At 49.4% G+C, this 25,269-nt stretch overlaps 1 protein-coding gene across 2 annotated transcripts in view; it reads left to right on the top strand.

The window, feature by feature from the left end:
• CCDC65 (coiled-coil domain containing 65) overlaps positions 1-25,269 on the top strand; it is an 86,013-nt gene that overhangs the window by 43,311 nt on the left and 17,433 nt on the right. For both annotated transcript variants that reach the window (XM_069230497.1, XM_069230498.1), the window contains 3 exons: positions 5,145-5,283; positions 18,717-18,914; positions 19,600-19,818. In XM_069230497.1, the coding sequence (XP_069086598.1) occupies positions 5,145-5,283; positions 18,717-18,914; positions 19,600-19,818 (556 nt within the window). The remainder of the gene's footprint in view (positions 1-5,144; positions 5,284-18,716; positions 18,915-19,599; positions 19,819-25,269) is intronic.

Here is a 25,269-nt window from a genome sequence, read left to right as displayed (position 1 = left end):
AGACATATGTTAGGGCCTTTCCAATGCAACCCTATGAGAGGAGCAGCACTCACAGTAGTAAGAAACCAAATAGGCTGTTTGTCACTACTAGGATGTGTAGTACATAAAGACATATGCCCTACCTTTTACATACACAGCACCCTGCCCATAGGGCTAACTAGGGCCTACCATAGGCGTGACTTTTATGTAGTAAAAGGCGAGTTCCAGGCCTGGCAAGTGAACTTAAATGCCAGGTCCCTACGGCAGTAAACTGCGCACACAGGCTCTGTGGTGGCAAGCCTGAGACAGGTTTGAAAGCCTACATTGTGGTACATTTGTGGGTGCCGCAAGCTGTGCTGCAGGCCCACAGTAGCATTTAATTTACAGGCCCTGGGTATAGGGACACCACTGTACAAGGGACTTACAGGTAAATTAAATGTGCCAATTAGGTGTAAGCCAATCATACCAAGTTGAGAAGGGAGATCAAATGCACTTTAGCACTGATCAGCAGTGGTAAAGTGCTCAGAGTCCCAACATCAACAAAAAGGGGTCAGAAAAAATAGGAGGAGGAAGGCAAAAAGTTTGGGATGACCCTGTAAAAAGAGCCGGGTCCAACACCATGCTAAACCAGGGGCATATAAAATGGATCCTACTAGATTCAGTACTTATACATAAACAGTCATATTCATACTCATATACACTGTAGTACATGTACCATGTGCAAACTACACATACACACACTGAAAATGGACACAGGATGTTAATGCAAGATTCTGGATATTCACTTACCAGTAAACCATTACACTAGAGGGCCTGTAGGCCACTCTATTACAGACTTGGTAGGAAGCTGTCTCTCTATATAGTGCACTAAAATGACGTACATTGTGCAGACTCCAGTGGATCCCCAATTGGTATTGCAGAGAGAAAAGTAGATAGGACTAATGCTTTATTTGTGGCAGTGTGAGTGAGCAGGTAGGCTTATGAGAGGGTAGTGCTAAGCATTTATTGTACTCACAGAGACACACACTCAAAGAATAAATCCAAGACCAATTTAGAAAACAATATTATTTTTATATGTTTCAAACCCAAGAACTACATAATCAGTTAAGAAGACTTTCAAGCATAAATACTTTGCAGTTTCAAAAATAGGTATAGTGCAATTTTCAAAGTTCTCTCAATGTTATCCTGTGGAGGAAAAACAATGTTCAGCAAACACAGGGTTAACAATGACTTACAAAACCAATATCAGGGTTTTAAGGTAGGTACTGCTCACTGATAAGAACCACACCAACAGGTCACATCCGGCGGCACTGGGGCGGCCTGGTGCAGAGGTGCAGTATGGCATCGGGTGCCCAATGGTTTCCTATAGGAGAGTGACCCAGTGAAAAACAGGCTGTTGGATCTGGCTGGAAAGCCAGTTGGGGACAACAGACAGGTAGGTAGGAGACTCGGGGTGCTCAGGGATGTAGGTGCACTTTTGGTCCTTATCTTCTGTGCCCAGGACGATGGATGCAGGGGTGTCTTTTTGTATCGGGTTTTATCGTCTGATAGCCCTCACATTCAGGGGGTCCTGTGAGTTGAGGTTGCAGGCATTGTGGGGTAGTCCGGCAGGGGTCAACCTGGGGAGAATTCGAGCCCCCAAGAGCCAGGGGACATTGTTGGCACCGATTACCCACCTCAGCTGGGGTCACGGGTGCAGTGGTTGCTGTAGGTGTCGAGTTTTCTCTCACCACCAGGCTGTAGGGGCGGGGGCCTGCATACAGGGGCTGCGGGTGACACTTGGGTGGACTCAGGCTCAGGACAGCTGGGGATCCCTTCTGGCACCGTTGGTCGGCTTCTCACCGGGTTGAGGTCGTTAGGTGCAGAGGTCACTTCAAGTATTGGGTTTCCAGGCGGCAGAGTCCTTGTCGGATATTTTGTTGCTGATCAGATCCACTGCTCACGGGAGTCTGAGTCTTTTTAGAAGGCAGACAGGCTTCCTGGGATTCTTGAAGCTGCACCTGCAGGACAAGTCTTTTGTGCAGAGTCTGATGAGGTTAGCAGGCAGGCCAGAAGGGCTGGTGCTGAGTCAGGGTTAATTCTTCTTTGTCCTTCTTCTTCATAAGTAGTCAGGATCAGAGTTCTAGGGTTCAGGGGTGCCACCTAAATACTCAATTTAGGGTCATTATAGAGAGCGCCAAGGCAGTAGCCAATGGGCTAACCACCTTTAGGGTGACTACACCCTTCTTATGACCACTTCAGCTGGGAAGTGGGCAAAACCCTAACTCTAGTGGCCTAATTCTTTCCAAGCAAGATGGAGGAATTTTAAAAGTAGTGTCCACTTCAACATGTCCACCTTAGGGGTGGGACTGGCATGAAGTGGGCACGACTCCTAATTTAACTAATTTTCCCGCCTGTGCTGCTGCCAAATCTGGAGTCAGGAGATTGGGGTCAGTCATCTCTGCCATCTGGAGAGACCTGGGTTGCATTTCAAAGGCAGCAAGGCCTTTAAAACTCCCCACCCTGGATTGCCATTCTGCTCTGGATGAGGTGTTATCACCTCCATCCAGAGCAGGCCTTTGTTCTGGGCCTCTAAGAGCATTGGCCCTCACCTCAGGGGACCAGATCTCAGCCTAGGGTGGCTGCACTGGTTTGTACAAGTCAGTGAACACACCAGTAGTCTGGTAGGTTTTCAAGGGGCACCCCTAAGGTGCCCTCTGTGTGCATTTATTAATAGATCCATCACTAGGATCAGTGAGGGCAGTGGCGGTTTCTTCCCGAGGGCGGTGGAGCACCCCCCCCCCCCGCCCGCTGCGAGCTGTGCATGAAAAAAATAGAATGGCAATGAAAAGATTTAATTGCCATTTTATTTTTCCCCCCGCAGGGCGCACCAGCCCAGAAACATGCTGGGCGTGTTCTGTGCTGAAGGCAACAAAGGATTGACTCTGCTTTTGGCAGCAGAGTACTGGAGCAGTCCCTGGCAGGGATGCTCCAAAGAGCGCATGTCATTTTGGCTGGCTGCTTTGCGCCAGCTAAATTGACCTGCACACTTTGAATCTCTCCACGCAGCTGTCTAAGACAGATGGGTGGAGACCAGACACAGGCCTTAGGGACCACAAGAAGCTTCCAGTCAGGACGCTCTGTCCAATCCAGGTGCTTCTTTCATGCTGGTAAACAGCATGAGAGAGGTGCCTGGATTGGTTAGGGGAGGTCTTCCGGCATCGTAGAGCAGAAGTACACGGAGGACGTGCCTTTTTTTAAAAATGTGTAATGTTTGTGCAATGAATATGTGTAATGTTATGTATGTGTGTAGACACGTAAGTGTGTAGTGCATGTACGTGTAGGGTTGTGTTATAGTGTTATTTGGGCTTTAGGGCAGAGGGGTGGGTTACGTTGGGGTTTTTGAGGGAGGTTGTTTTTTTTATTTCATTTTTTTTTTTTGCGAAGTGGTGGGGCACTTCCCTCGCCCCACCACTTCAAAAAGGTATAAGCCATCGCTGAGTGAGGGTTTAATATTCTGAGATGTTTGATACCAAGCATCCCACGATTCAGAGAAGCCGTCATGTAGCTGGGGAACTTGTAATGACCAGTATCCAGCGCATGCATTTAAAATGGCTTTCCTGTGCACTTACTATGTCACAGAATCGACAGAGACACAACAGGGGCATATCTGCTCATGCATATATGCTCTCACATGTGTTTGGATGCACCCAGCTTTAGGGGTGACCTACGCCTGGCACATGCAGTGATAAGGGACCTGACACTCAGAGGAGTATGACAGGTCATGTTTTCAATTTGGCCTACACCAACACATACAGTCTACAATGGCAGCACTGTGTGGGGTAGGTGAGGGGTCCTTGAGGGTTGCACCATTGGTGCTGCAACCCTCAGAGACCATTGTTAGTACCCCAGGCCTTAGGTACCAGGGGTACCATTTACTAGGGACTTACATTGGTAGCTAAAGAGTTTGCCAAGTGTGCAGTTTTGAGTAAAGAGACCTGGCACTGGGGATCTGTTTAGCAGGGACCCAGTGCACTAACAGTCAAAGCCACATCAGAAACCAGGCAAAAAGTGGGGGCTAATCATGTCAAAAAGGGTGCTTTCCTACAACTGCGTTATGTGTTACACATAGGAAAGGGACAGCAGTATTCTCTGTCGACCATGAGGGCCTACCTGGTGTGCCCTTCAAGATCACAGGACAGCCCTGGACTTTTCATAGGCAGTGACAGTCAAGGCCTCTGTGCATACGCTAGATTAGTTTGATCTCAGTTTTAAAATAAACGTCAGGCTATCAGATACACATGTAGTCGTGCAATCATTGCAGGGAAACCTGTTTGAATTGGCTCTGGGTGAAATGTAGGAGACATTTCCGTCCCAACAACTGGTGTGGCTTGAATAAACATAATTGAGTTATTGCTGTGTTCTTAATAATGTCATTATCCACTATTAATTGCCTTTATGAAGGCTATGGACCTAAGGAGAAGGTGAGTGTGAGGACAAAGGACAGTTGGTAATGGCTGAAAGCATGTGGACAATAAGGCTATGAGCAGCCATGACCCTAATGTCAGGCAAATTAATATGTCCGTTGTTTCTGTCTAATTCATGTTCCTGCCATAGAAGGTTAGTGCTATAACTGTGAGTATTCTGATAGGAAAGACAAAGCTCAGCACTCCATAGAAGACGTTTAACTATCTCATCGAGTGTCTGCATGGTGTGTTTCACAGTGGTGCTTACAGATCCATGCCACTGTGTAACAGGCCTTTAACTTCTATGCCACATAAGAAACGGACTGTATACCATTGACTAGCTGCTCCGGTATCTAGCTCCTTGTAAACTGAAAAAACAAAGCCTGCTATGGTGAGTGAGAGGACATCTGCAATGCAAAAAACGTCCTGTTTGGGAAAAGTGAACTGTGTGTGAGAAATGTGTTAGTAATTAGAATGTGCAAGGTGCATAGGAAGCCTTCCTTCTGCACCAGAAGAACTTGTCCGATAGCTCCCAACAGACTTCCAGATGGTTCGGTCAGGCCTCATAGAGCCCTAGCAATCCCTTACATTGTAGTTGTAAAGAGGGCACCTTTACTGATGACTAGTGCCCTTAGGCTACTAGGTATGGGACAGGGTCCTCATGCCATTAGGACATCCTCCCTTGCTGCCTACCTTCTCTCATATGTTTTGCCCTTCCAGGAAGATGTTGATTGCGCAGAGGGAGAAGGAGGAGCTGTACCTGCAAGATGTTTTGCTGGCCATGGATCACAACTTCTCAGAAAATGAGAACGAAGCGAAGCACGACTTTCAGAGCACCAGTGACGACATCAAGAACAAGGTGAGACCGGAAGAGGAGACTGGGGACTCGGATACTCGAACCCTTGGAGAGTGGGTTGTTCGGCATTGGAATAACCTTGTATTTTCTTGCCCACTGAGCTCGACCAAGAAAGATTTAGAAATGCTTTGAAGATGCAATTATTATACAGGGCATGAGTACACTCTTAATCCTTTCATCTCTTTATGCAATTCCCTCTCTTAAAAAAAAAAAAACACTTTATTTTCCTTGAACATGCACTTTGAGGGACCCAACGGGACACGTAGCACAGTTCATAAGTTCTTTCTAATATGATAGCTATAGCGATGCCCTGAGCCACACATAATCCTGAGAGGCACACTAACCCACAGAAAAATATGGACGTAATACACCCACAGATGAAATCCCAGAGCCAAGATAATCTCCAGTAATTCTCAGCTAAGTGGTCTTCAGAGGTGCACAGACCCTAAAAAATACCACTCAGAGGCACCGGACAAGAAGAGGCACCTTGATTCCCTGTTATACACAGACCTTCTTCCAAGGGAGAGGGAGAAGCTCCTTTTTGTGATAACAGAAGACGGACACAAGGTGCTACGTAAACCCCTTATAATCTTTTCAGGTGCTGAAAACAGCATTGCTATAACCTTCTGACCCAAGATGAGTAAAACAATGGCCGTACACTTGACATTTCCTGGGATATTTCTCTGTAAGAAGGCTTGTTTATTATTTGCACTTCCTGATTTCCCGTCTGAGGATGTTGTGGGTTTGTGTATGGTGTTGGCTTCCTCAGGTGCTGTGTTTTTCAGCCAAGCAGAGCACAGTGCAGTGCAAGTTGTGCCAGTTGCGATTGCCTATTGAGTGCCGTACCAGATTGTAAGATGTCAAAAAGATAAAGGGTCAATGACTTGTTTATGACCAGAATGGCTGCGCCTACGTAATGATAAAAAGGCAAAACAAAGTACCCCCTTGCGGTCAAATGTTGTGGATGTGAACTTAGCAAACACCAGTTAATGCAAATGGTTTTCTTAACAATTTTAAATGCCCTTTTGATCATAAAGCACAACCCTTGAGTGTAGCTCGACAGCACAGCTGTCACCAGACAATTATGAGAACAGTACTAGATAGGGGCTTTGGCTCAGCCCACATGTTGGTAGCCAGGTGTACCTGTTTTGATTTGGTAGAAGTTGTGTGCTTCCACAGAAAAGTGCTTGCCTTCTACACAGATGTGATAATTTAGTTTATTTATCCAGCTGCCTGAGCTTGACCTTTCAGGGACACACACATGGCATTCTAATGCCATTAAAGCGTGTTAGATAACTAGATAATTAATGTTGACAGATCTGACAGATGGGAGGAGGGAATCATTAACCTACATGGATTTTTAGGTCTGGCTTGACAGTGCAGCTGCCTCTTGACCTTTAACACACACCAGTATTATTCTACAGTTCTTTGCTTCCACACAAATGCATATTCGTTCAAAATCTATCTACTTGTAATGTTTCACATTACCAAACAATATTCTGTTAATGACAGACCTGTTGGCATTGCCAATGTTTGCGTTTTTGTTTTGCTTAGAACTGCATCATAAAATAGGAATACCTCAATCTATTTTTTCAGCTCGTGCGGAATTGGATCCCCAGCTTTTTCTTGAGGAACCTTCTCTAAACAATGATTGGCTCAGATGGCTCATCAAGGAAAAGTTGGGAGTAAGTTCACTCTTGTGCCAGCTCACGGCTGAAAAAAACAGACAGCAGAACAAATCATAGTCTAGCATTCTCATGCGTGCAAATGTGCCGACTTCAATAGGTCATACAGTGCAACCCGACCATAATTTTAACACTGATTAAAAAGAAAACTGATAAGGAAGTACAAGATCTTACTTCTGAGGAAGACCTCAATTAAATTCATGCTCACTTACAGAGGTTGAAACTAATTGAATTGTATAAACTAAGAGGTGCATCAAAAATCTGAAAGGAAATTTGATTCCGAGTGACCGTACCAGAATATATTTGAATCCAACAGAGAGATCCACTCAGTGGAGAGATAACTCATTACGTATAGGGTTAAGACAAAAAGAATTACAAAAACTGTTTTGTTTTATCCAAAGATTCTGTTGACTTGAGAAGTTGTTTTTTTACAACAAATATCGTATTTAATGTTTATTATGTTTCTAATGATTTTCCGGCATATGGCAGCTTACGGGCCACCATGGGGTCTTCTATAAGTTGCATAGGAACACTGCTAAAATAATTAAAACACCTCTGAATGTCTGATTAAGGGGATGGATGGGGTAAGCATATTTGTGTTGTAATTATTTAAAATGGACTAAAGAATGATAATCATCACTAGTTTTAAGTCTATGTGGTGTTTCTATGGTTGAACAAAGGACACTTATCCGCCTTATGTATTATAGGCTCCACCTTTGCCAACCGAAAAGGACATGCCTGTGACTCTATAATTTAGAAACCGTGACAGTACATGAACACTTAGAATTTAATTTTAGAGATATAGAACATCAATTGAAAGAGTCCTTTTCATTTGTTTTTTATTTTATATAAATTATTTAGCCAGTTCACAGTCAATTTGCTTGGCATCTGGGAGGGCCTAATAGTCTATGATTTAACTAAAAACCTCCTTATTCTAATAGGCAAAGAAACCTAAATTGTGGAGCCTGTTTACACCTTCATTTAGTTCTCAGCCCCATATAGCAGTTTGTGTGTACTTTTGCGTTTACTTCCCCCTGCTGTCAACAAGCTTTGATCTGGATTACAAGTTTCATGGTCTTATCAGGACATATACTGGTGCAGTAAGCATTTTCATGTGGCATAATGAAAGAAGAGATTTTTTAGGCTCTTTACCTATACCCTATATGAGTGTGCAAAAGTGAGTCACTTAATAGTGTGAGCACCTACCTTCTGACATCTCATCTGTAGTGTATGAAGTGTAAGAGACTGCTTCTTACTTATCTGTCAATAAAAAATATATATGAGACAAGGGCTAAGTAGTTCAGAGGAACACTGTAGTGAAAGTGGTTGCATATTTCATAAGCTTACAGTCACTGTTCACAGCTCTGATATCTATCAGTGTAGTGAAAGTGTGATTATGTCATCACAGGTGCCATGTTTGTGTATACCAGAGGGCGTGAGGTTGCCGAGACCGATTAAGCCATTTGATCTCTTGGGTTTACACCTTTAATGATTGTTACATGCTATGTGCCTCTGCTGCAATCGATGCTTGCTTGTTGGTATTCTCAGTTTATCTTGCGTATCACACTACCCTTTGCCATCATGAGGACCACACTGCTGAATTGTCTGTCTTTTAGCAGTACTACAGGATACCCTATGTTGGATCCCACGAAAATGTATGTGGAATGATCATGGGTGCTCCATTCAGTTACTGAAATTCATAGAGATTTGCTGTTGTATGTAGTTTACAATGGCTAACAGCGACTTTTGCAGTCGTGAAAATGATGTGTTGGGTGACTTATCTCCTTTAGACTATCTTTTGCAATCCAATTTTATGGCCATAAAGTCCACAATTATCTGATATAGACTTCTAGTTGCAGATTCCTTACCTTAGAATTTCCCCAGGTGTCGGACTGGATCCGGAGATTTTTTCATCGAGCAGTACCCCTGTGTGACATTAGATGAGTTTTGGTTGCGTTGAGGGATGTCCCATAAGACCGGATTTAAGCCCTGTGACTCCTGTCACTGCATGATGTCGGTAACAAATCCGCACCTCGTGTGCCTCTGCTATTTGGAGCGCGACCATGATCCGAAGTCATGCTCCGAGTGTTGGTCCATGAACCCGAAAGCTTTGAGGGAGCGGTCCCTGAAGCTCATGGCGGCCCTACACTCGCGCCGTTCCCAGTCCCGTTCGAGAGGAAGGTCAAGAGACCGGTCGCGGAGTCACCACCATTCTTCTTTGTCCAAGTCATCTGGAGATTCGGGTAAGAAGAAGTAAAAGAAGACAATGTTCTTCGATTTCACCCCGTCACTCGCACGACGCGACACGGGAAGAGCGTCAAAGCTCTAGGCCTCGGTCCTCGGAGCATCAGTCTGGGTCCGCCCCGTGCCTCCCCGATTTTCTGGGAGCCGGGGTTACCCTGCCCAACTCAAGGAGTTCTATGAGGCCATGCGCCTCATATTTGGGCAGCCCGACCCACCCTCTGTGCCTTCGGGCCCAGAGAGTCAGTAAGAGCCTCCTCGGGTTCACAGTTGGCAACTTCGGACCCGATTCCGGAGGGCACCTCTTGATCGGCTTCTGGATCCGTTCCGACACCGGTCATGCCACAGCGACTTTCCCCAGCGTAGGGTCAGATGTTGTCGCTCCCGGTGTCGATTGGGCCCACAATCGACATCGACCCTATACTCATTCCAGACAACCCGGAGCCGGAATGACATAAATTGCTGCTGATTCTGTTTTCCATGGGCTCTGCTGTGGCCAGGGTTGATGCTGATCCTTATTACTATGGGTATGGATACGGGGATTGTGTAGAGGAGTCGCTGGACCTTTTAGAAGACCAGCTTGAGCCTGAACTGGACTGGGTACAGGATTTGGGTGATGCCATTGGGTTGGACACCTCCCTTGACTCTGTTTTCTCCATGTGCCGTAGCTACGAAGGAGAGATCGTCCTGTTCTTGGTGGTGAGAAGGGTGGCTGAGGTTTTGAACCTCAAGCTTCCTTCTGTGGAGTTCAGGCCTAACCTCCTGACCAAAGTGCTTCAGCCTGGGGCCTCCAACTTGGAACCCCTTCTCCCCTTCAATGATGCACTTACGGACGTCCTACTGGGGACCTGGTCCAAACTCAGCACATGGGCTTCTGTGAATAGGACGATTGCCTGCCGCCATCGGCCCGCGCCAAATGACCCAAATTTCCTTACTCAACACCCTACGCCTGAAAGCCTTGTCATTCAGGCTTCATCCTCCTCTGGTGCATTCCCTACTGCTCCTCTAGACAGTGAATCAAAGAGACTGGACAATTTAGTGAAGGAGATGCTTTCTTCTGTCAGTCTAGCGCTGCGGTCTGTGAACACTGCATGCCTTTTGGGCCGCTATTCCCATACTCTCTGGGATATGGTCACACAAGTGCTGTCTCAAGTTCCTGAAGAGGCCCAGAACGTTCTCTTCCAAGCCGTGACAGATGGGAGAGATGCAGCCAAGTTCATGATCCATTGTGGACTGGATACAACCAACTCACTAGGCTTATTGGTTGCATCAACGGTGGCATTGAGACGCCACACCTGGTTGAGGACGTCTGGCTTTTCGGGGGATGTCCAGTAGTCTTTGATGGACATGCCCTTTGATGGCACTCGTCTCTTCGGAGACAAGACAGACTTAGCACTTGAGCGCTTTAAGGATTACAAGGCTACGACTCGGTCCCTTGGCCTCGCAGCCACTCCTCGCCTCCCTCAGTCCACCTTTCGCTCCTTTCGTGGCCACGAAAGGGGCACCAAACTGCGTCCATTTCCACCGGACCACCGACCCGCGCGTGCTGTACAGCCCCTGCGTGGACGCGGGATCCACAGAGCTCGTGGATCAGGGAGTCAGGGGCCACCCAGTCCACCCTCACCCCCTCCTCTGCCTCAAAACCTTCCTTGTCCATTGGGACATTCGGGACCAGTTGGCAGCAGGGTTCGCCGTCATCTGCCCCACTGGGAATCCATTACCACGGACAGGTGGGTTTTACCGGTCGTCCAAAGGGGCTACTCCGTCCATTACGAGACTTCTCCTACAACCATGCCACCATGATTCAATCACCTGTCGGAGGATCATTTGGCACTTCTCTGTGAGGAGGTCAAAGCTCTCTTGGCCATGGAAGCCATAGAGAGGGTCCCTGTGCCAGAAGTAGGTCGTGGTTGCTATTCCTCCTTCTTTCTGGTGCCCAAAAAAGACAAGGGCCTTTGCCCTATCCTAGACCTCCAGTCCCTCAGTCTCTTCCTCAAGAAGGAGAACTTCAAGATGTTAACCTTGGCACAGGTCCTTTCTGCCCTGGACCCTGGGGAATGGATGGTTGCGTTGGACTTGCAGGACACCTATTTTCATATCCCTGTCCTACCAGCCCACAGACGTTACCTACGATTCGTGGTCGGTCACAAGCACTTTCAGTTCACTGTGCTCCCCTTTGGCCTTACCAGTGCCACTGGGGTGTTCATGAAAGTGATGGTAGTGGTTGCAGCTCATCTGCGCAGGTTAGGGGTTCCAGTCTTCCCCTATCTCGATGATTGGCTGCTGAAGGCGGACACACCCCAGAAAGTCATCTCCCACCTCCAGACTATGGCGAATCTTCTGCATTCGCTGGAGTTCACTAGCAACATGCCGAAGTCACACCTGACTCCCTCTCAGGTGCTCCCTGTCATCGGAGCTGTTCTGGACACAGTGCAGTTTCCCGCTTATCCTCCCAAAAAAGCGAATCCAGGATATTCAGGATATGATACCGCTGTTTCATCCTCTATCCTGGATTACGGTGAGAATGACTCTGAGGCTGCTGTGCCTCATGGCCTCCTGCATCCTGCTGGTCCAACATGTCAGATGGCATATGCGAGCTCTGTAGTGGGACCTGAAGTTCCAGTGGGCGCAGCATCAGGGGAATCTCTCCAACATGGTTCAGATCTCGGAGAGAACTGCGACAGACCTGCAGTGGTGGTTGTCGAATACAGATTGGGTCAATGGCAGATCCCTTTCCCAACCAGATCTCACAGTAGTGACAGATGCATCACTCCTGGGATGGGGTGGCCACATGTGAGAGACAGAGATCAGAGGCCTCTGGTCTCCGGTGGAGTCCGGGCTCCACATCAACCTTTTGGAGCTCCGTACGATCCGACTTGCTTTGAAAGCGACCTCTGACCCTGTTCACCAGGCAGGTCGCTCCCCTCACCGCCACGCAGCCCCTGTGTGACCGCTGACCGCTGCTCCTTACCTGTGTCCTGTTGCCGCCTTTTCGCTTTCCTCATCTTTTGCCCAGTCTGGTCCTGTTTCTGGGTCCCTGCACCCAGCGTCTCCCCCTGTTTCCCGCCGCGGCGTCCCGTAGCTCCGCCCCCCTCGCTCCCCATTGGCCGCCCGCTCCCACCTCCCAGCTGCTCCTCCCTCCCTCTCCCACTCTTATGGAGGCCGCGCAGCGGTAGAGAGAGCGACCTCTGACCCTGTTCACCAGGCAGGTCGCTCCCCTCACCGCCACGCAGCCCCTGTGTGACCGCTGACCGCTGCTCCTTACCTGTGTCCTGTTGCCGCCTTTTCGCTTTCCTCATCTTTTGCCCAGTCTGGTCCTGTTTCTGGGTCCCTGCACCCAGCGTCTCCCCCTGTTTCCCGCCGCGCGTCCCGTAGCTCCGCCCCCCTCGCTCCCCATTGGCCGCCCACTCCCACCTCCCAGCTGCTCCTCCCTCCCTCTCCCACTCTTATGGAGGCCGCGCCGCTGGCGCGCCGAAGGCACGCCTAAGGCAAGCCCGTCTGCGCCCGTCAGCGCCTGGCCTGCGCCCAGCGCCAGACCCCCTGGCCCCCGCAGAGGCCAGCCCACCCGCAAGACCTACAGCGCCGCCACCCTCCTCGCACTCAACACCGGCCGGATCCCCGGGTGCTGCCGTGCCGCCCCAAGACGCATCCACGGACCCTTCACCTGCCAATCCTGCAAGTTCTCCTGCATCCAGACCCGCACCGCGCCCGCCAAACCAAGCACCAGCAGCAACCACCTGAAGTGCATCCTGCTCAACACCCGCTCCATCCACAGACACGCCGTGGAACTCTGGAACCTGCTCGACACCACATCTCCAGACGTCACCTTCCTCACAGAAACCTGGATGAATGCCTCCTCAGCGCCCGACATCGCCATCGCCATCCCGGACGGATACAAGATCACCCGGAGGGACCGCGTCAACCAGACAGGAGGAGGCATCGCCATTGTCCACAAGAACACCATCCGCATCACGACCAACTCCGACGACACCCTCACAGCTGCCGAACATCTCCACTTCCAGATTCACACCGACCCCAAAGACCACACTCAGAGGCACCCTCATCTACAGACCCCCAGGACCCCACACACAATTCAGCGAAGACATCGCAGACTTCATCAGCCCACACGCCCTCCCCTCCGCTGACTACATCCTCCTAGGGGACCTCAACTTCCACCTGGAGAACAACAACATCACCACCCTGCTGGACAACCTCGGACTCAAGCAACTGGTGAACACCCCCACCCACTACGCCGGACACACGCTTGACCCAGTCTTCTCCTCCAGCAAGTACATCTCCTTCAGCCACTCCACCGGACTCCACTGGACAGACCACAGCTGCGTCCACTTCAGCTTCAGAAAAACCACGACTCACCACCACCCACAACAGGCTCCCCGCAGGAGCTGGAACAAGATCACCACCGACCAGCTCTCCACATCACTGAGCCAGAACCCTCCCGCCAGCTCAGCGGACCCCAACCAAGCAGCCAACAACCTCACACAGTGGATCACCAACTGCGCTGACAACCTCGCACCTCTGAAAACCCATCCCATCAGGCCCAACAGCAAGAAAGCCTCCTGGTTCAACAACGACCTCAAGAACTCCAAGAAGAACTGACGCACCCTCGAAAAAGCCTGGCGAAAAAACCCGACTACAGACAACATGACCGCCCTCAAGTACGCCTCCCGTAAACACCACCAGCTGATCCACACCATCAAGAAGACAGCATTCAAAGAACGACTATACAACAACGCACACAACAGCAAGGAACTCTTCAGCATCGTCAAAGAGCTCTCCAACCCCAGCGCCGGAAACAACGACATCACCCCCTCACAAGACCTCTGCGACTCACTCGCCTCGTTCTTTCACCGCAAGATCGCCGACATACACAACAGCTTCGGCGCACAGACCACGCACCCAACCACCAAACCGATGCCCCCCAACACCACCCTCCGCGCCTGGACCCCGGTCAGCACCGAAGACACCATCCATATGATGAACACCATCCATTCCGGATCACCAACCGACCCATGCCCCCACCACGTCTTCAACAAGGCCGACTCCGTCATCGCACCCCATCTCCGGGACATCATCAATTGCTCCTTCAACACCGCCACCTACCCGGAGAGCTGGAAACATGCCGAACTCAGCGCCCTCCTGAAGAAACCATCAGCAGACCCCACCGACCTCAAAAACTACCGCCCCATCTCGCTCCTCCCGTTTCCTGCCAAAGTCATCGAGAAGACCGTCAACAGACAGCTTGCCGCCTTCCTCGAGACTAATGGATCCCTCGACCACTCACAGTCCGGCTTCCGAGCCAACCACAGCACCGAGACCGCCCTCATCGCAGCCACTGACGACATCCGAGCCCTGCTCGACAACGGGGAAACAGCGGCCCTCATCCTCCTGGACGTCTCCGCAGCGTTCTACACTGTCTGCCACCCCACCCTAGTGCAGCGCCTCAGCAACATCGGAATTCAAGAGAAGGCACTAGAGTGAATCATCTCGTTCCTCGCCGGAAGAATCCAGAGAGTCCGCCTCCCCCCGTTCAGATCCGAGGCCACCGAAGTCATCTGCGGCGTACCACAAGGATCATCACTCAGCCCCACCCTCTTCAAAGTCTACATGAGCCCCCTCGCAGCCATCGCATGCCATCACAACCTCAACATCATCTCCTACGCCGACGACACCCAGCTGATCCTCTCCCTCACCAACGACCCAGCCACCGCCAGAACCAACCTGCACGAAGGGATGAAAGACGTAGCCGAGTGGATGATGAACAGCCGCCTGAAACTGAACTCAGACAAGACGGAAGTCCTCATCCTTGGATCATCACCCTCTGCCTGGGACGACTCCTGGTGGCCCCCTGCCCTGGGCAGCGCACCCAAACCAACGGACCACGCACGCAACCTGGGCTTCATCCTGGATTCCTCCCTCTCGATGACCAGACAAGTCAACGCCGTCTCATCATCATGCTTCAACATCCTATGCATGCTCCGAAAGATCTTCCGATGGATCCCCACCGAAACCAGGAAGACGGTCACCCAGGCACTCGTCACCAGCCGACTGGACTACGGCAACACCCTCTACTCCGGAACCACGGCCAAACTACAGAAAAGACTCCAACGCATCCAGAACGCCTCCGCACGCCTCATCCTTGACATCCCCCGACACAGCCACATCTCCGGACACCTGAGAGACTTGCACTGGCTCCCCGTCAGCAAGAGAATCACGTTCCGCCTCCTCATCCACGCACACAAGGCCCTCCACGACCTGGGCCCCAGGTACCTCAACAACCGCCTGACCTTCTACACTCCCACCCTCCAGCTACGATCGACCAGCCACGCCCTCGCCGCCGTGCCACGCATTAGAAAAGCCACCATGGGAGGAAGATCCTTCTCCCACCTGGCAGCCAGGACTTGGAACTCCCTCCCCATCCACCTCCGTCTGACCCAAGACCACCTCTCCTTCAGGAAGCAACTCAAGACCTGGCTGTTCGAGCAGTAGCGGTCCCCCCTCCCCCAGCGCCTTGAGACCCTCCGGGTGAGTAGCACGCTATACAAATTCCTTGATTGATTGATTGATTGATTGAAAGCATTCCTTCCCTCTCTCAAAGGGAAGGTGGTGCAGGTGTTCATCGACAATCTTCCGATCAGACTGCCCCTTTGGGAGGATCTTCTGTCACAGCAGCAGGGGACAGTTATTCACCCAAAACTGTCCAGTCTCTGCCTTCTTGCGTGGAGATTGAGCAGCGTCAGTTACCTGCTTTTGACCTTCCACTCGAAGTCTGTATTGTCATTTTTGCAGCCAGGGGTCCCTCTACCAAAACGGTATATGCCTGTCGTTGGAAGAAATTTGTGGCATGATGTATCAACAAATCCGTTGATCCCCTCTCTGCACCTCTCTCAGAGGTTTTCCTCTTTATTCTCGCTCTTGTCCAGCAGGGCTCTGCTCTGGGCACCCTCAAGGGTTATTTGTCTGCCATGTCTGCCTTATTAAGGCTACCAGACCAACCTTCTCTCTTCAAATCTCCTATTGTTGGGAGGTTTCTTAAAGGCCTCACTCATATGTTTCCTCCCATCCCATTCATCATGCCCCAGTGGGACTTAAACTTGGTCCTCACATACCTCATGTGTGCCCCTTTCAAGCCACTCCACAACTGTCCTTTACGGCTCTTAACCCTAAAAACAGCTTTCTTGGTTGCCATCATCTCTGCTCGCAGAATAAGTGAGCTTCAGGCTTTTTCTTCGAAGCCACCATTCCTAGCAGTGCATCCTGACAAAGCGGTGCTTCGTACCAGGGCTTCCTTTCTTCCCAAAGTGGTTACGCCCTTTCCCTTAGGCCAATCTATCACCTTGCCTACTTTTTACACCCATCCCCCTTATGAGGAAGAGGGACTCCACTGCCTGGATCCAAAAAGAGCATTGGAGTTCTACCTAGATGGTACCAAAGATTTCCGGGTGGACGATCAACTCTGTGGGCTATGTGGGTGAGAAGAAAGGGAAGGCGGTGCAGAAGAGGACCATCTTGCGATGGGTAGTCCTCGGCATCAAGATGTGCTACGCCTTGGTGAAAAAGGAACCCCTGAGGGTTTGCGCATTCATTCAACCAGAGCAACTGCTGCTACCACAGCGTTAGCACGCGGAGTTCCAGTCCTGGATGACTACCAGGCCGCAACTTGGGCGTCCTTACATACGTTCACCAAGCATTACTGCCTGGACAGTCAGGTCCACAGGGACTGCTATTTTGGCTGTTCGGTCCTGCAGGACTTTTTTGTGTGATCTTAGTTCGCAGCCCACCACAGGGAATGGTATTGCTTGGGTATCTATTCTAAGGTAAGGAATCTGCAACTCAAAGTTTCTATAAGATGTACAAGTTATTTACCTTCGGTAACGATTTATCTGGTAGAGACATTTTCAAGTTGCAGATTTCTTACCGACCCGCCCATTCTCTCTGCACTGCAAACTAATTTCTAGGGACAGGAACTTCCCTCCAAGGGCCCTAGTTTTGGCGCATCATTCTCAGTGTTCTTCATCACTCAGTGCTACTGGTGTGGAAAGTCGTGAAAAGAAACTGATGTCAGCGCACTGGGTTGGCGCCTATATATACAACTGCGACGCCTTCACGGCGACCACGACGCCAACGACGCCCGCGGAGTCGACCGACGCCACCTAACGGCGCGCAGGGGTACTGCTCGAAGAAAAGATTTCCGGATCCAGTCGGAAGCCTGGGGAAATTCTAAGGTAAGGAATCTGCAACTAGAATACGTTTCTCCAGACATATCGTTCCCGAAGGTAAGTAACTTATACAATAGTGCGTGCCCAGTGGTAAGCTGGTACACACTGATAATTTGGAATTAGCGGGAGGATTTCATGTGCTGAAACAAAGGAAACGCAGGTTGTGTACCCTAGCTCGGTTGATCAGGCCGAACTTGGATTTCTTTTTACACATTTAAATATGCCTAATATTTACCTCCATTAAAGAGAAAATACCTCATCCTAATTGTAACTGTGGTGTTTTCTACTAGCCTCCAAATGTAACCCCTAAGTGAGACCTCATAACCCTAAACCTACCCCAACCCCTAAACCTAATTCTAGAATTTAAACTATCCCTTACATGGCCCCTAGCTTAAGGGTTCCTAACCATGCTCCAGGCTATAAATCTTTACCGAACCCTAACCTTCCCCATACATTGGCTTCCCAGTATCTAACCCCTACCCTTACAGTCACTCTATTAAGTCTATTTTCTAAGCCCTCAAGCCTTTACCCTAACTCTAAACTACACATATCCTAGCACTTATGGCCTTTCCCTATATGTGACCCTGATTCTATCCCTAACCCCTTCTTTTGTGTTTTTTTTATTGCTTTGCTTCTCTCTTTTTTGTTTCTCACTTGTGCTTGTCTTTAACCTAAAATGGGGAGGGTGGGGACCTGCAGAGTTGCATTAGAAGAGTTTGGGTTCAGCTTGGCCAAAAGCACAGTGAGTTGTGCACGTAAAAGGGCTAGGGACCAAGCACACAGGCAGGCTCACTTAAAGAAGCCAACCAATGACAACGTACACGGCACTGGCATCATGGCAAACAGTTCCACTGTCAGACTTCATAGGGTCTCACACAAATGTTACCTCAATGTCTTAGCTTTCTGTAGGGCTATCAACAACCTGGGACCTAATCCCTACCCCCAAATTAATGTCTTTGACACCAGTCATAACCCTAGGTCACTCAAATGTGTGTCTTGGAGAACAGGGTTGAGCATCCAGAGGGACCCAATCCTGCTGGAGTGTTTGGATTGACCAGACCTAGTACTATTCATGTCCTTCACTTTGAGTCATCCACAAAATCATGTGCATGAAGAAACTCCATCACTTTCGTGGCATCATCCTTGCTGCTGCTGTATTTGACAGATAAAGCATTTTTGTACCAGGATAATGAGGTGAAGGTTAAATAGATATCTGAGTGAGCATCACTTGGCAACAAGACTGTGCCTAAGTGTGTCACATCCTGTGTTGCAGTGCTTGGAAGAGAAGCATGCTCTGCGTGTGCTTCTAGAAGGGAGGGTGGAGCAGCTTTGGAAGCAGTTCCAGTTGGCGCTGAAGAACTACACGGACAGTACAGAGGACCGGAGGATCGCTTTTGAGGCACTGAAGCAGCGTGATGACAAAAGTGCAATAGAGATAGAGATGCAGATGAAGAAGCTACAACGTATACAGGTGAGTGCACCACACCACTCACCTCAAGGGCAGCCCTTGGCTCCAGAGGGATTCCTTTACTCTCACATGCCAGAAGCTGATACATACCCTTAGTCCCACTTCAGAGAGAGCCCTGCCCTTTTCTTCTAAGCCCCCACTCCTTCATAATTGGACAGGACGAACCACTTCTCTCCAGCCGCTGTCCATTCATTGTGGATCAGAACGACCTCTTTCCCACAGCCCTTGTTTGAGGTTGAGCTCCTTCCATCTAGTGCCCTTAACTCAAACCGCTCTCCTGAATGTTGGCATAGAGGAAACACCACCTCTCCAGTTCAACTCCTCTCCCGCATGATGGGCCAGTGTGAGGTCCTTCCCTACAGTCCCTTTCTTCTCTTTGATGGGCCCAACACCTCCACTGTCTGCTGCTTCCAGAAAGCTCCCATTCCCATTCCCTGCACCTATGAACCTATCTTTCGTGATTGCCCTGAGAGTGCGCATTTCCTCCAGCCTGCTCCCGTCTTGCCCCTTCCCTCCAGTGCCGTGCCTCCTTGATGGGCCAAGGATGTTCCAACCCTTCCCTTCACCCCCTCTCCTGAGTGATGTGCTAGAGTGTGCACCTTTCCACCACCTCCAATTCCTGTTTTTATGATGGGTGAGAGTGAGACCATTGCTGAAATCCTTGCTGACACTGTATTACTCAATGCAGGATTCCATCAACCATGTGAAGAACAAAATCGCAGCGCATGCCCGGGAGAATGAAGAGAAGAACCGCCGACTACGAGAGGAGAAGGAGGTGGTCCATACACAATTCCAGAAGCTGAAGAGCCAAATGACGGGAAACCGTGGCGTTGAGCGCAACCGTCTGTCTCAGCTCACCTTGGAGAGTAACTATGCTCTCAAGAAGCTCAAGGCTGTTATTGAAAAGGTAATAGGGAGCACTGAGGAGGTCTGGTCTACTGGACACACTGGGCCTGTGTTCACACCCAAGCATGCTTGGACTTCATGTTTTTATTTATACATTGTTTACTGTTGTGTGCAATGCACACCTTGAGGTTTCAGAGCATTGTACAGCGCACTGGCATACAAGAGTAAAAGCACTGACTGAAACAATTTGAAGAGTAACATTATCCTACATGAAGCAGTCAATTCGAGTAGGACATACATGTCCAAAGATGTACTCAATGTCAGAAAAATAGAAACATGATAAAGGAATTGTAAAACAATTTCTAGATAATTAAGGATTAACATCAACATAGAAGAAATGCGGGCATACAATGAGAAATTACTGTCAAAAGTAAGAATAATTCACATTAAAAAACAAGTTAGAGGTAATGTTAACCATGACTTGGCGGATTACAACGGGACATAGCTAAATGGAGTAAATAGATAGTGTGAAGGAGTACTTTTGTAGCAGGTTAATAAAGGCATGGCAATGGTCATTTTAAAGAGAACCTACAGTGCATATTGACATTTCTGAGTCCTAGATCGAGAACAGATAGTGGGGCAAGAAACAGGGATAATTACTGTAGAAGTCACTGGACTCAAGTTCCTTATATGAAGAACAAGAACACAGACTCTGTCAGCAAATCTCAGCCAGATGCATATGAAGACTGTCAGACCGGACATATTTAGCATAGAGCTTTGAGGATTACATAGTTATACTATTAGGCTGCTCTTTGCACGAGAGCAATACGGTTAACAACCTTATATTTATATTGGATAGTCTTTCTCTGGTTTTCCTAATTTCATTCAAATTAGACAAAGCTCAGCGGATTTTGGTCATTTTGCTGGAGAAAAATGAAGTAAGTTTGATGCATCTAGTTTTATCCACTCCGGAAGGGAAGAAGAGATTAGCTTGTGATTTGATGATTTCAAATGGTGTTTTGGGTTTGTTACTAGCTGAAATTATTTTGGGGTTTATAAAGCACGCATTGTGGCGTCAATAGCCTTTTTATGACATTTTCTTTCGATTTTTAGTTTGATTAGGGAAAGGACAGGCATGCACATTGCGTCTTTGTGTACCACAGGGCATGCTGAATTCACGTGTCGAAACTAGGCACACTGTGGCATTGAGAACTAGGCACGTATAGTGGGGGCTGCGTGTATCATGTTGTAATATTGAGGCTTTGAGAACTAGGTAGGTGCTGTGGCTGAGTGCACACCACAGAACGCTGGGGTTGCTTGTAGAAGAAAGGCACCGGATGTCATATGTACCAGACAGGCACATTGAGGCTGTGTGTACCACCAGGCAGACATGGTCTGTGTGTAGTAGGCAGGAACACAGTGGCACAGTGGACCACAGGGACATTTTGGGGCTGTGTGTAGCGCACATACACAAAGGGGGTCATTCTAACCCTGGCGGTCCGAGACCGCCAGGGCTAAAATGACGGAAGCACCGCCAACAGGCTGGCGGTACTTCCTGGGCCATTCTGACCGCGACGGTAAAGCTGCGGTCAGAAAACCGGGTCCGGCGGTTTCCCGCCAGATTTCCCCCGGTTGCCCAAATCCGCCATGGCGGCGCTGCTTGGATTCTGACCCCCTTCCCGCCAGCCTGTGTCAGGAACAGGCTGGCGGGAACGGGTGTCCTGGGGCCCCTGGGAGCCCCTGCACTTCCCATGCCACTGACATGGGCAGTGCAGGGGCCCCCTAACAGGGCCCCAGTATGCTTTTCACTGTCTGCTTAGCAGACAGTGAAAAGCGCGACGGGTGCAACTGCACCCGTCGCACACCTGCAACACCGCCGGCTCCATTCGGAGCCGGCTTCAGTGTTGCAGGCCCCTTTCCCGCTGGGCCGGCGGGCGCTATATTGGCTAGCGCCCGCCGGCTCAGCGGGAAAGTCAGAATGGCCCCAGCGGTCTTTCGACCGCAGAGTGGCCATATGGCGGTTCCCGCCAGGCGAGCTGCGGCGGCCGCCGCCAATGTTAGAGTGAGGGCCAAAGTGTCTATATTTCGCATTTGGGCACTTTGGAGTCATGCACACCTGAGGGTAAGAGGTGCAAATAATGTCTATAGTAAAATCCGGGTGCCCTCAGTAACTGTATTGATTGCGGATGCTGCAAATAGCGGCTCTCTGCTGCGTTGTCAGCTCTGCAGGCCTAGGCGCTGTAGCCCTTTACAAAACTGCTGCTCCAGTGGGAAAAGTAGTCTGTGCTAGAAGTAACTGGAGTGAGGTTAATCATCGCCTCTCTGCTGCATCAAGTATATAAGGCTTCTTTCCAAGAGGAACTTTTCTTGGTTAGGTTTAAACATTTCAGTGTATGTCACTTTTTTCTCTCTCCAAAGTCAGTTCACTGGCTGCACAGCAGCTCTGCTTAGAAGGGGGAGCTGGTCACAGTTTCAAGCCAGATTAATTTTTATAAGGGAGGGAAAAAGTTCAGTTTGATTCAGCTTGCAGATAGTGTACTCTCCAGACTAGAGCCCCACTTGTCCTACAACGCCCACTGCCTCCCTGAACACATAACCCTCATGGGATAATAAACGCTCTGGACAGAAAGGCTCTGAAGTAGACAGCTGATGCCAGGTTAATCTGACCCATACCCCGGCAGCTGCAGCCTCAAAGCCCTCCTAGTTTGGCTCTGCGGGACCATGCTGGCCCAGGTGGAGGGAGAATACAACATCATCTCCTCCACTGGCAGTTCATAACATTGGATGCATGGGTACTGCAGATCATCAGGAAGGGCTATGCCCCGCCTTTCCAATCCTTTCCTCCCCATATACCGCCAAGATTCGAATGTCTGGTGGAGGATCATTTGTCACTGCTTCAAGAGGAAGTTACAGCTCTCTTGTCCAAGAGAGCCATAGAAAGGGTCCGATATCAGAAGTAGGCAGTGGTTGTTATTCCTGCTAATTTCTGAAACCCAAAAAGAACAAGGGTCTTTGCCCTATTCTAGACCTACGGACCATAAATCTCTTCCTCAAGAAGAAGTTTAAGATACCCACGTTGGCTCAATTTGTGTCTGCCCTAGACCTAGAAAAATGGTAGGTAGCGCTGGACTTACAGGATGTGTAGTTTCATATTCCCATCCTGCCTGCCCACAGGCATTACCTGTGGTTCAGAGTAGGCCAAGAACACTTTCATTTCACCATACTGCCATTTGGTCTTACCAGTGCCCCTCAGGAGTCCACCAACGTGATGGCAGTGGTCACAGCTCATCTGTGCAGGTCATAGGTTTCAGTTTTCCCCTACCACGACGACTGGCTGTTGAAGGCGGGCTTACTCCAGGTTGTCATCTCCCAACTCCAGACTACAGCGATCCTCCTGCATTCACTGGGGTTACCAAAGTCACACCTTACTCCCTCTCAGACTTTCTCATAGGAGCTGTTCTGGACACAGTGCAGTTTCTGGCTTATCCTCCCGAGCAGCTAGTCCAGGATATTCGGGCCATCATACTGGTGTTTCGGCCTCTATCCTAGGTTTCGGTGAGACTGAGTCTGAGGCTGCTGGACCTCATGGCCTCCTGCAGGTAAAACATGCCAGATGGCATATGTTAGCTCTGCAGTGCAACCTGAAGTTCCAGTGGGCTCAGCATCAGGGAAATCTCTCTGACATAGTCCAGATCTTGGAGGGAACTGCGAAAGACATAAAGTGGTGGATTATGGACCGTAATTGGGTAAGAGGCAGGCTTCTCTCCCTTCCCCAACCAGACCTTACAGTAGTGACAGATGCGTCACTTCTGGGATGGTGTGGCCATCCGGGAGAGGTGGAGATCAGAGGACTCTGAACTCCGACGAAATCCAGACTCCACATCAACATGTTGGAGTGCCAAGTGATCCGACTCACATTGAAGGCATTTCTTCCCTCTGTCAAGGGGAGGTTGGTGCAAGAGTTCACGGACAACACCACCGCCATGTGGTACTTCAACACACAGGGTAGGGTGGGGTTGTGTACCATTTGTCAAGAGGCCCTGTGTCTCTGGATATGGCTGGAACAGCAGGGCATAACTTGAGTGGTTCAACACCTGGTAGGCTCGCTGAACACTTTGACAAAATAACTCAGCCATCAATGCCTAGCAGATCACAAGTGGCATCTCCATTCAGAGGTGGTGCAAGGTCTCTTTCAGCAGTGGGGGTGCCTTGGTTAGGTCTAGTCACCTCCAAAGAAAATGCGCAATGTCAGCAGTATTGCGCGTTGCAGTTTCCAAGGTGGCAATCGCTCTGCAATGCTTTTCATTGTGAGTGGAGCTCTGGTATCCTGTACGCCTTTCCACCCATACCACTCCTGCCCAGAGTTCTCAAGGACATCAAGAGCGACCGGGCCCAAGTAATCCTTGTGGCTCTGGACTGGGCAGGAGAGTCTGGTATCCCGAGCTTCTGAAAATGAGCATTGATCCTCTGATCAGGCTGCCCCTTTGGGAGGATCTTCTGTCACAGTAGCAGGGGAGGGTTCTCAGCGCAAACCTGTTAACTGTGCCCCTTCATGCATGGAGATTCAGCTGCAACAGTTAACAGATTCCGACCTTCCTCCTGAAGGCTGTAACTTTATCTTGGCAGCCAGGGGTTTCCCCACCAAAACAGTATATGCCTGCCAATGGCAATAATTTGTAAAATGTTGTACAGAGAAGTCAGTAAATCATCTTTCTGCTTCTCTATCTGATAGTCTTCTTTTCATTCTTTCTCTTGCCCACCAGGGTTCCACTCTGGGCATTCTGAAGGGCTATTTCTCTGCTCTGTCCGCCTTTCTGCAGCTGCCTGACCAACCCTTTTTATTTAGATCTCCTATTGTATATAGGTTTCTAAAAGGGCTCGTACATATGTTTTCCCCTACACCCTTTATCATGCCTCAGTGGGATCTTAATCTAGTTCTCACTTACCTCATGTGTGCTCCCTTCGAGCCACTGCACAATTGGCCCCTCTGGCTGCTTACCATCAAGACAGCCTTCTTACTGGTAATAACATCTGCTCGGAGGGTGAGTGAGATACAGGCCTTGTCATCCAGGCCCCCATATCTCACAATATTTCCAGATAAGGTTGCCTCTTTCCTTCCAAAGGTGGTGACTCCATTTCATCTGCGTCAAACTGTCTCCCTGCTCACCTTCTTTGCTCTTCTGCATCCCTCTAAGGAAGAGGAGCGACTCCACCAGCTGGACCCAAAAAGAGCGTTGTTGTACCTTGACCACACAAAAGAGTTCCGGGTGGACGACTCTTTGTGGGGTATGTGGGAGCAAAGAAGTATCTGGCAGTACAGAAACTATCAAAAAAGCAACAAAAGAGGGGCATGAAAAATGGGATATTCGGAGAGTGACTCCTGGTCCCGTGTGTAAGGTTCCCAATAGACAAGAAATCAAAAAAGATTACACACGGTTCCACCTAATACTGAGGGTTTCTTTCAAGAAAATAGTTCAGCAAGTCAATGAAAAGCGAACTTTATCGAAGCAAG

This window comes from Pleurodeles waltl, chromosome 4_2, assembly GCF_031143425.1.
Source record: "Pleurodeles waltl isolate 20211129_DDA chromosome 4_2, aPleWal1.hap1.20221129, whole genome shotgun sequence".
In the NCBI taxonomy this organism is placed as follows: domain Eukaryota; kingdom Metazoa; phylum Chordata; class Amphibia; order Caudata; family Salamandridae; genus Pleurodeles; species Pleurodeles waltl.
This window is presented reverse-complemented; position numbering and strand designations above follow the sequence as displayed.